The sequence below is a fragment of the Pinus tabuliformis genome, chromosome 9, assembly GCF_031772625.1.
Source record: "Pinus tabuliformis cultivar Carrire ecotype Pingquan chromosome 9, CPIR1, whole genome shotgun sequence".
In the NCBI taxonomy this organism is placed as follows: Eukaryota; Viridiplantae; Streptophyta; class Pinopsida; order Pinales; family Pinaceae; genus Pinus; species Pinus tabuliformis.
The window spans coordinates 479,497,725-479,509,932 of NC_142307.1; the positions used below are offsets into that span (position 1 = coordinate 479,497,725).

The 12,208-nt window shown below is 39.8% G+C and overlaps 1 protein-coding gene across 5 annotated transcripts in view; it reads right to left on the reverse strand.

Moving 5' to 3' along the window:
* The window catches only part of LOC149149301 (transmembrane protein-like protein), a 483,547-nt gene that overhangs the window by 80,935 nt on the left and 390,404 nt on the right, over nucleotides 1–12,208 (reverse strand). For all 5 annotated transcript variants that reach the window (XR_016262832.1, XM_089440558.1, XM_089440556.1 and 2 more), the window contains 2 exons: nucleotides 1,177–1,316; nucleotides 928–1,056 (listed from right to left, as the gene is read on the reverse strand). Coding sequence is in view for 4 of the 5 variants with exons in the window: in XM_089440558.1 (XP_089296684.1) it covers nucleotides 928–1,056; nucleotides 1,177–1,316 (269 nt within the window). In the remaining variant the exon portion in view is untranslated. The remainder of the gene's footprint in view (nucleotides 1–927; nucleotides 1,057–1,176; nucleotides 1,317–12,208) is intronic.

The window sequence follows — 12,208 nt, forward strand, 5'->3', positions numbered from 1 at the left end:
ATTTGTTGCACCGGTTTTCCCACATTGGGTTTTTCTGGGGACATTTGTCCAAAAACCACTGTGTCATTTGTGTTGTATATTTCTATTGTTCAGTGTCTTGTTTCGACAAATTATTTTAAATGGTGTAGGCTGCAGTGTATGTATTTCAATGTTTTCCATAGGAAACTGCAAATAAATTGCTCATGTAAATCTAACAAGTAGGAGAAATATCATTAGTTACTGCAGTAGGGATTCCAGTTTAAGGAATCTTCACAATATGCCCCTAGAGCATCAAATGCTCCATCAATACCAGCATGTAAGCCTCTAGTATATATGACAAAAATCACAAGTATGACCTTGAATCAATAATACTCCAACTTAGCTTGCCAAGGTAAGGCCTTCAAACATGATTTTAGGCCTCTTAGAATATGAAGGGTGACAATCCTTAAGTACAAACACAAAATATATACTTAGTTTCCTACCATTCTACTATCTAGTAAGAAAGGTCAAGATGAATGGGAAATATTAAATGCATGTAACATCTAAAGCATACGAAGGGACGTGTAATCAATGTCGATTAAGGCTACAAGTAGGCTAATCCTCAAATCCATAGGTTTCCACACTTGATTTACCAAAATTTAACAATTATATTTGTCATGTTTAGGAACTTTCCTCACCTTATACCGGTTTTGCACTTGTATTTCATTGAACAAATATAACATTTAAAATGACTAAATCACAAAACTCAAGGAGTTCAAGAGCTCATTTCAAAATATTTCAAACTCCTTAAAATACACACAATAGTCTCAAAATTGGGGCCTTCCAATTTTATTTGCGTTGAAATAATTACATGCTTATGGGAACTAGTTTTCATATTTCACATATATGGAAAAACTTTTCTTTATTACAACTATGCTTGGCCAATATACCAAAAGGAAAAATACAAACCTTTGTTGGATAGGTGAACTGAAATAAGAACGCAAATTGGTGATTTGATCTCCTCTATAAAGTTCTACTATCCAACCGAAGAGAAGTCCACTGATACCAATAATTACAACAAGAATAATGTTGATTGACCTACAATATAAATAAAAATCATCAATTCATTAGATGACAATAAATCATCTTGGCAAACAAAGGAAAACTTCTTTCTTAAGGTAAATAATGATGACATTCATTAAGAAATCATCCCAATACCTGGTAGGACCATTCACAGCAATGAGGGCTGTGATAATGGCAGCGCTTGCATGAGCTGCTAACTTTGGTTTTTCATCCATTGCAGACATGTAAATGAAAGTAGCAACAACAGCCATAAAAGATAGCCAAAAATCCATGAACTGAAACACATTTTAGTTGAAACAAGTATATGTTAGTTTTTATAACTTGATTGTAACCAAATATACAATCACAAAACCAAATATTCAGATAATTGTAACTTAAGATGGCAAATGAAAGAAGGCCAAAAGAACGAATAAATTGATATCATTCAATGGAGCAACTTACTGAAAATTGAAATACCATTGCCAAATACAATTGCATAAGAAGATGGCTGATTGTTGTATTTATTGATGTAATAATATTTTATTGCTGCAATAGGATAGGCATTTTTTTAATTTAAAAAAAGAGTTGAAACAAATATAATACATGTAGTTAATGTTTACAATTTCATTAAAAATAAATTCAATAATTATCACAATCATCCTACTTATAGACTACATGGCTTGTTAATGAATTCAATTATTTGCTAAAGAATCAAACTATCCGAAAGGAAAAGTAGGTGCTGTTACCCTTCATCTTGCATGGGAGGTAAACTTGTCATTTTCATCACATGATAGGTTGACATATTTGGATGCTTATGGACTTGAGGTGTACCCCTTGTATTTTTCTTGAGATGGTGCATGAATCATCTTGCTTCATCATGGTCATGCATGGGATGTTGCACATTGGTTCAATGGTTTGTGTGATGAGTTGTCTTGATAATCATCTAGATAGTAATGGCATGCTCTTTGGAACAATGATATTGGTACTGTTGACAACACTTTGTCAACAAGCCAAAGAAGAAGAATGCAAGGACGTGAAGGAAATTTCTCAGAGTTCAAAGTCTTCAGCCAACATAGTTTAATCATTTTAAACCTAATTTCTGCAAGTTATATTGTAAATGATGCTAGTATGACCGTCTATTTATGTAACAACACCTAGGTAAGTCTTTGATTTTGGAAACGGATTTCATCTTAGGAAGTTTTTTAACCTCACCGAATTATGTGTTTCTAAATACGGATAATCGACAGAGTTTTTCTTCCAACTTAAACCCCAAAGCTAAGGTGGAATCCCTTCACAAGGTCTTAGGTGAGTCGTATTGTTATATTGAGTCTTGGCAAAAGTGTGTTTGCGAATGATTTAAGCACATTTGGATAAATTATTTTATGACAAACCACTTCGTCTATACTAGATCATATTGTGTTGCAAAATTGGGTAATTTCATGAGTCTGTAAAGGTGTATTCCCCCTTTGGTTGAATTAAAATGTAATATCTTGATGTAAAAAATATTTTAGTGCATGGTTCCTCATACTTAAACACCATGGCTAAAATATTTGAGGGTGGAAAAAATTATTAATCCCCTCTAGTGTCAATTAATTAATTTTTTTGGCAAAAATAGAATTAAATCCTAAGCTAGAAAATTAATTAATTTTGAGTCAAAAAATAATTATAGAGAAATCAATTTCTCCCTAAGTGTAAAATAATAAAAAATTCGTGCTTCAAAGGAAAGTTAATTTTTGGAAGCCCCCCACCAAGGAAAAATGGATATTTTAAGAAAAATTGAGCCCTTGGACCTTGGTGGTTAAGTCAAAGTCATTTTTTTGAGGAAATGAATCCAAAATATTAATTTTTGGATTAATTAAAAATGAGTTATAAGAAAAAATCGAATTTTTCCTCAAAATTAAAAATTCGACAGTGGAGATTAAAAGATCAAGAAGCTATTTTCAACAGTGGAGATTATTTTGACGGGGATCAACCCGACTAGTCGTTATTTTCCACTTGGAGGGATTTCTTTATAAATATAAGTCATTTTGCTTCTATGTGATATCTTTGGATGATGTAAAATTTTGTAAAGCTGGTATTGAGCTATTGCTCTACTGGAAACATTTTTATATCATAATAGAAAGACTTTGGGGTTCAATTCATGGTGTTTTTCTTCCATTGATCTGTGGTACATGTTAGTTATGTGCTTTCCTATATTGTGCTAAAATTTTTATGAACTTGTTATTTCATTTGTTGATGATAAGAGCATTCTATTGATAATTTTTTTTTTTTATCTTAGGTAATCTGATTCATCATATGACCTGACAGTTCTACTTGAAAAAAATTATAGAGATTTGTAGCTACACTGGCCCTTGGGCTCCAAGTTCACAGATTGTGGGGAAGAGTCGACTATGTTTGGGCTCTAATATTTTTGTATGTTATTTTAATTTTGCAGGAGGATTTTGTCTAGTATTCAATGTTTTTCGAAAAAAATATATTCATCCACTGTTATTACTCAAAAAATATTTCTCCAAATTTTTTAATTTGCAAACATTGTACATTTGTAGATAATTTGTAAATTATTTCCAACTCATTTGTTTTGCAACACTTAAGGTTTTATTTTTGGGGTTTTATATTTGGTGCATATATTTGTGGTTTTGGAATTCTTTGATTCATTTGTGCAGGTAAACGTCAAGTGATAAAGAAAAATTTTGTTGGGGTTTTGAGATAGGTCTAGGCCTAAGAATGCAAAATCTAGCTTCTAAGCTCAACGTCTAACCTGAAGAGGAAGTCGTTCAACAATTTTGCAGTGATTTTGTGAAGAAACTTTTATTTGCAGGGGTTTCAAAATGTTTTTGGCCCTAAGGCCTAGCCGACCAACCTTTTTCCTCTTGGTTGTGAACCCCAGAGTGATTCTTAGGCCCTTGCCCCCCTTGTTTACACTATCCATAGGCCTTTTGAGGGCTCAACCTCCCTTTAGGGGAGCCATCCAACCCCTTGGAGGCCTTGTCCCCCTCCTTTTTCCCCTACCACGACTTTTTGTGGGCTCTTCCCTCTAGCAACAACCGTTTAGGGCTAGGCCGTGTTACCCACCACTTTGTGAGTGATATCCCCAGGAGAAATTTTTCTTCATGATGATGCCTCGTACTAGCTCGTTGTGCCATTTCTCTGCCACTTGAGACAACCATGTGGTCCTTCACCCACCTGTATTGATCGTATGTTTGAAGGTGGGCCTCCTGAATCTAAAAGTATGTCTTGTCATTTGGTAATTGAGTATTGGGTTTACTTAACATGGATACCTTTGGGTATGGATTGATGGGGGGATTTGGTGGAAAGAGTGGGCTTAGTTTGTACTTTTGTCTCCTTGATCTCTTTTGGTTGTTACCCTTGGATCTTAGTCCTGTGGGATTTCCTTTATTGACCATTTGGTTCTAGGGTGGTACTACTTGGGAAACCCCGACTTTGGGTGTGTGGTCTCGCTCCTTTACCCGCACATATTACTCCCTTTCCACTCACTATACCCCCATTCATCATTTCTCCCAACTGAGTCCACATTACCATTCTGGGTCCACATAGGGCTAGCCTCCCTATCTCCTTGCCCCTGCCTTGGGTCAGGCCTAGAATGATACCCCGGAGGTTGAAACAACTAAAAAAAGAAGAAAAAACATAATTGACCACATTTAATAGGAAACTGTACCACAAAATGCAAAACATGGCCGGGACAAAAATAGTTAGCACGTTGGGCAATAGCCAACACATGAGCTCTACCCCAATCCATGGCCATCACCCTGTTTCCATAGGCCCTAGATGAGCCTCCTTTATCATTCAGGAACCCATGATTGTCCCAACCGCTGGAGGGAAATGAACTGCCCTACCTTAAAGGGGGTAATCACTGCTATATTATACACATCATGCTCTTATCCTTTGAGCCCTGAGCAGTTAATTAAAGAAAATTCATAAAAGACAAAATGCATATAAAGAAGGGTGGAAAAATCAAGGTCGGGGCACCTCATGTACCATGACTGCTCCCTCCTATACATTACATACCCAGGTGTGGGCTTCCCCTTATCTAGATATCACTATGCCCCATTATGTGGCCTAGGGCTGCCCTTCTCATTCCCTATTCCATATCACCTATTTGTCACTTGCCACCCCCATTAGAAGGATGTACCTTGGACATACTATCCCCTCTAAGGGTTGAAACCACCTAATAAGATACTTGGTGAACCCCCTTTGGAGCTCGGAGACACTAGCACATGCCAAAGCCCATTACAGAAGGGCATGTCATTATGAAGTGCCCACTTTGCTATCCATGGTTTGTAAGCTCTTTTACTCGATAATTTTAATGACTGATTATAGTGGAAGCCTAGGGGACGTATTGGACCTTATGCAAGATTACAGGTGGTTTCCATTTGGGTTTGGTTTCCTTATATGGGATCCTGACCCCTAGAGGTCTACATTGGCACATATAGGGTGTGCATAGATAGCCATGGGCCTCCACGGTAGCAGACAGTACCCCTCACATCTTCATGGATGTTCAGAGACTACTAGCGATCCACTTTCGGGACGATGGTGATATGATTGGTACACTATGCCCAACATGCCCCCACAAGAGCCCCACACTCTTGGCAAGTGCACTTGTACGATGTTATGGCAACATTTATTCCACCACTTGAACCATTGTAGAGGATCTAAAGGCATCTCCGATTCATATGGAGACCCATGGGGTCATTGATGTGCCCTCAAACCCACTCAGAGCACCGCAGGTCTACTTGTTAATTTTAGGCAACAATGGAATGTTCTATGCTTTAGAGCAATTTTACTTCAATTTCTTTATTAGCCCAGTATCAATATTCAGATTAGCAATCACATCAACATGGGAGTAAAATGCAGATAGAACATAAACATAAATAGTAGAAGACAAGCCAAGACAAGAGGAGACAAGGTGTGGCACCAGCCAGGGACAAACCCTAATGTGGGGAAACCCTTGATCAAATCTTCTTTTAGTCTTCAATAGTTCAGCAAAGAGAGATAGTACAATTTACAAATCTGATAATTTATAACAGCATCAAAGAGCCCTAACCAGAAAAGTCAATGCTGGTCAACAAGGCAAATTTGACCCTCAGTGAATCAGTCAACTTCGGCCTCCAAACAGCAAGATAAAACCAGTGTGGAAAAAGTCAGGAAAAAATCGGGATTAAATCCCCAAAACGCGATTTTTTTGGCTGGCCGATTAAATCCGCTGATTTTTTGCCGATTTTTTCCCAATTGAAAAAGTCGGGATTAAATCGAAAAAGTCGAGATTAAATCGGGACTTTTTCCAAAAAATCGTGAATGAGGTAGTTTCTTTAACGATTTTTTAATTTTTTTTTTTTAAAATCGGGATTTTATTGAAAAAGTCCGGATTTTTTAAAAAATGAATATTTTTGTATTTTTTTAATTTTACCGACTTTTTGCTGACTTTTTCAAAAGACTCCCGACTTTAACGACTTTTTCAACTTTTGGACCCTTGTTGATTTAATCCCGACTTCGACTTTTTCCACATTGGATAAAACAACCCTCAAAACAGTCAAATTCAGCCCAGTGAAAGTCTGGTCAAACATCACACTTGCGGTCAGCCCTCTCTGCAGTCAACACTGGTCAACAATCAACATTTAGCCTCGATTTCTGTGCCCAGAAATGCGGCCTACCCAAACAGAGATAGCCCTCACAAAAACATAGTCAAATGAGGTCAACGAACGCTGGTCAACGCTTGGTCAAATTGTCCAGAAATTCGGTCTCCTGAAATTTCGGACGTGTGGAGAGATAGAGGCCCAGAAATCCGTACCCAATCAATGAGGAGAGAGAGAGAGAAGTGTGAAGATGAGTGTGTTCAAATGAGGCTAAGTCACCTTCTATTTATATGCAACATTGAGGATGAATAGACATGATTGTTGGGCTCCTCAGCCTACATAAGTTTGTTGGTCGACCTTGACAATTTGACCATAATCAAAATAAATTCATAACTTCATTTGTACATGTCATAATCGGATGATCTTTAGATCAATCCTACACCTCTCGGAGAGAGGAATCCAAGAAAAATATCAGCCATCATAAATAACATGACCCATGTGGAGTTTGGCCATAGTTGCCAATTTTAACACTCCCTCTCACCTAGGGAGAACTCCATCTGCTAATCCATCTGCCAATCTGTACTATCTATGCCATCAATGCACTGCTCTGCACCACTCTTCTCTACTGAACTATGAAGAAGAAGAATTTATTGAGAATGTATCATACCATTCTCTACTGACCCAAAGTCAGTGCCAGTCAAAGGAGAATGTTGATTTGGGGTAGCATCGGGTGTGCTCTAGCCGCGAAATTTGGTGGAGAGGTTGGGGCACATGAGATCTCCAATACCCATAAAGGGTTTGGGTAGATTCTAAACAGTTCAGGAGATATTAAAATAATTAATATTTTTAATGGAGTCCCTAAGTCTAAACTTAGGGAAAATAAAATATTAATGTTTATTAATATGAAACTGTGTAAGAATGGTCTAAAAGACATGGATCAAGCCAGATCTAATCTTAGTCGTTGATTAGGGATTTAATCTCGACCATTGATATGTCAACGAGAAAAGTATAAGAGGAGGCTTGAGGGTCACTTCGAGAGTACACCAGATGGTCAATCATTCTATTCTCTAGAGTAGGGTTTTCTAAGAGAGATAGAATCAATGATCAGAGTTGCAGCTGAGGGGCATTGAGTACAGAGAGACAGAGAGGCAGAGATAGTGCCAGGAGAACAGTGCAGGAGGCAGAGATAGTGACGCAGTAGCAGCCAGGGCTCATGCAGGGCCACGTAGAGGCAGCTAGGAGCTGCGCAATGCTTCAAAGAGGCCAGTGTTGCTGACGCAGGGCCTCCTGAGGCTGATGCAGGCCCATTTAGGGTGACGCAGGGCCAACACTGGGCAGAGAGAGGTTGACGCAGTCCAGAAAGGCAGACACGAGGGTTTCTAGGGTAGATTGGAGCTGAGGAGTTGCCGTAAGGTTTATCCAGGGTTTCAGCCGGGACATTTGTCTCAAACTAAGAGGTACTACTGCCAAGGAAATTCTATGTTGGGTAAGCTGGATTTGGCACCTAGATTGTACTCTAAAATTACTTAATAAGAAAACCCTCAGATAGCTACACCGATTTTCCCGCATTGGGTTTTTCCGAGGACATTGGTCCAAAAATAATGGTGTCATTTGGTGTGATTGTTTTTGTTTCCTTCAGTTGTTGATCTGTAATATGTTGAGCATGCACTAGTGTTTATTTTCAGTATTTACATTGTAAATAACTTGTTAAGTAACAGAACAAGTAGGTAGGAATAAATCAGATAAAGTGCATGGAGGGTTTCTAACTAAGTACACTTAGAAACTTCAACAGAGAGTGTGTCATACCACTCTCACTGACCCGAAGTCAGTTCCAATCAAAAGAGAGTGTCTCATACCACTCATACTGACCCGAAGTCAGTTCCAATCAAAAGAGAGTCTCATACCACTCTCACTGACCCGGAGTCAGTTCCAATTGATCCAGATCAATATCGGTCATCCTAGCATAGGGAGTATTGTAGTACACGATGCTTCCATCAATAGTACTATGGCCCCTATCCTCATTTCCCTACTCATTGGCCAGATGTGAGGTACTTCCCTTGAGTCCCAGACTACATGGGTAGGATGTCTTAGCAGGAGAAGGATGAACCACTCATCCTGCCTACATGTTGCCAAGGGGTATCGCAGAGGAAGGTTGAACCACTCACCCTGTACACAGCAAACCACTAGGGGAAGGCTGAACCACTCACCCTATGGTTGCTCATTGCTCCAAGAAGTACCCCAAGCCCCCCGGAGCTCCCAGAGCTCAATGTCCATCTCATACAGGACCCTCATAAGAGGGTCTCTCCACGACTCCAAGTCGTTCTCAGAAGGCCAAGAACTTGACCTTCCCCAGGGGCTTTGTCAGAATATCGACGACCTGCTCATCAGTCCCAATGTGATGGAGCCTTATTGCTCCTCGTTGTACCATATCCCGGATAAAGTGGTACCTGATATCTATATGCTTGGAGCGATCATGAAACACGGGATTCTCTGATAATCAAATCCTACTCTAATTATCGCAAAGAATCACGGTGGTATCCAACACATGTCCAAACAGCTCACTAAAGAGCTTCCTCAACTAGACAGCTTCACAGGAGGCCATACTAGCAGCTATGTATTCGGCCTCGACGGTGCTCAAGGAAACCGATTTCTGCTTCCTGCTCATCCAGGATATCGAAGTAGAACCCAAAGAAAAACAACATCCAGAAGTGCTCTTGCGATCCACCACACTGCCAGCCCAATCAACATCAGAATAACCATGCAGCCTCACATCTCTGGCAGTGTATCTCAGTCCATGAGTGATTGTGCCCCGAAGATATCTCAGAAGATTCTTGGCACCAATCCAATGTATATGATGAGGCTCAACCATATATTGGCTCAATGTGTTAACTGCAAAACATATGTCTGGACGGGAGTTCACCAAGAACATCAATGCTCCTATGAGTTGACAATACTCAGAAGCATTTCCCAATTCAGGTCTAGCAGCACTACCACATAACTTCTTAAAGTTAAGTTCCATCAGAGTAGTCACAGGCTTGTAGTCCGCCATCCCAAATCTTTCCAATATCTTCATAACATATTTTCCTTAAGAGAGGAAAATTTCACCTGGCTTTTGCCAGACCTCCAACCCTAGGAAATAGTGCATCGGTCCTAGGTCCTTCATCTCAAATTCAGAATCCAAATCCCTCTTACATTTGTGAATGAGAGGGTCTGCACCTGTCAGAAAGAGGTCGTCCACATAAAGTACCAGAATGAGAGGTTTATCATTTTCAACCTTAAAGTAAAGGTTCGGATCGGCTTCACTTTTAGTGAATCCCAACTTCATCAGATAGCTATCGATCCTCTCATACCAAGCCCGAGGTGCTTGCTTCAATCCATAGAGAGCTTTCTTCAACCTGCATACACGAGATTCCCAATCATGAACCTCAAACCCCTCGAGTTGTTCCACATAGACTTCGTCTTTGATTGAACCATGCAAGAAAGCGGTCTTGACATCCATCTGATGTAGGTTCCATCCTTGCGAGGTAGCAAGGGCTATGATCGAGCGAATGGTGGTGTATCGGGCAACAGGTGAAAATATCTCATCATAATCTACACCTTTCTTTTGAGAGAAGCCTCGAGCAACAAAGTGAGCCTTGAACTTTTCTACACTTCCATCAGCTCCATGCTTGATTTTGTAGAGCCACTTAGAGGTGACAACTAATTTGTCCTAGGGTCTAGGGACCACATCCCAAACATCATTCTTCATAATTGACTCGTATTCTTCATTCATAGCATCCTTCCATACTTGATGCTTCACGGCTTCTTCGAATGATGAAGGCTCATTTTGAATGATAGTGCTCATGGCGGTCAAATATCCTTGATACCTGTTCGACTTCTTGCTTTCACGGAAAGTCCGCCTTTGGAGTAATGTGTCTCTCAGCATCTTCAAGAGTCTCCCTAAGCCATGAGGGTCTCCTTTTGGAGGAGGAGGGCTCATGAGGAGGAGGATCAATAGGATCCATAGGTTCATCAACATCAGGCATCATTTCATCTTCTTTTGCACCCTGATTTTCGGTGTCAGCTTCTTTGTCCTTCCTTAAGAACTTCGGAAGACCTTGATCATGAAGCATGGCACGAACCGCTTCTACAATAGAGCGATTCTTCCTTTCAGCCACACCATTCTGCTCAGGAGTGTATGGTGTTGTAGTCTCCCTCTTAATGCCAACTTCTCTGCAATAATCTTGGAATTCATTGGATTCGTACTCGGTCCCATTATCAATCCTCAATATCTTGATTTTCTTTTCGGATTGGTTTTCGATCAAGGCTTTGAAGTGTCGGAACCAGGTGAAAACTTCATCCTTCTTCTTGAAGAAGTGGATCCAGGTCTTGCGAGAATAATCATTCGTAAAAGTGAGATAATATAAGTATCCTCCCAAAGAGTTTACGGACATCATACCAGATATGTCGGAGTGGATCAATTGCTATTACTTGAAGGGAATGGTCCCCTTGTAAATTTTCCTTCGGCACATCCCGGACATACACTCGGGCATACCTGTTACCATCTGTCTCACATCGGGTAGGGCCTTATAATGAAGATGGGCAAACCTCCGGTGCCATAGTTCAAATTGTAGATATGTGTCGCAAGACATCGCTCCTAATGGACTTCCTCCAACTTGATACAAAGTGTCAACCCTAAACCCAAGAGTAAAAGCATCATTAAAATTTATTTTCCAAACACATACCTTTCCATTGATGAATGCCACCTTGAATCCTTTGTCCTCCATGGTTGAAATGGACACCAAGTTCTTCTTGAGATTAGGTACATATGGTACTTCTTGCAAATGAATAATGCTACCTTGATTCAATTGAAGGATAACATTCCCTACTCCCTTCACGGGATAGGTGGCATCATCTCCAAGGATGATCTCCAAGTTTGTCTCCTTTTCTATCAGATTAGAGAGGGCTTCCTTGTATTCGGTGAAGTGCTTTGAGGCACCACTATCAATCAACCAATTTCCCGAAGTGTCCGAAGGAGAGGCAGTGGAGAGGGCCAATATAAGATAGTACTCTTTTTTCTTATTGTTAACAACATTTGATTCTTCATACCTGGAGTTCCTTGATTTCTTGGAGGGTTGACCATTTCCTTGATGTTCCGCATTCCTTTGCCATTGGACCTGCCATGCCTTTGATTGTTGTTGTTGAAGTTTCCCTTGGAATGATTGTGATCATTATCATGCGGTGTGTCTCTTCTATTTGGACACTCCCTTGCATAGTGGCCAAACTTATTGCAAACAAAGTACTTTCCCTTCCTTGCTCCCTTAGATCCAGGGTTTCCATGAAAATGGTGTTGATTTGGGTTAACGCCATATGTGCTCCAGCGACGAAATTTGGTGCAAAGGTTGGGGCACATGAGATCTCCAATACTCAAAAAGGGTTTGGGCAGATTCTAAACAGATCAGGAGATATTAAAATAATTAATATTTTTAATGGAGTCCCTAAGTCTAAACTTAGGGAAAATAAAATATTAATATGAATTTGTGTTAGAATGGTCCAAAAGACATGGATCAAGCCAGATCTAATCTTAGCCGTTGATTAGGGACTTAATCTCGGCCATT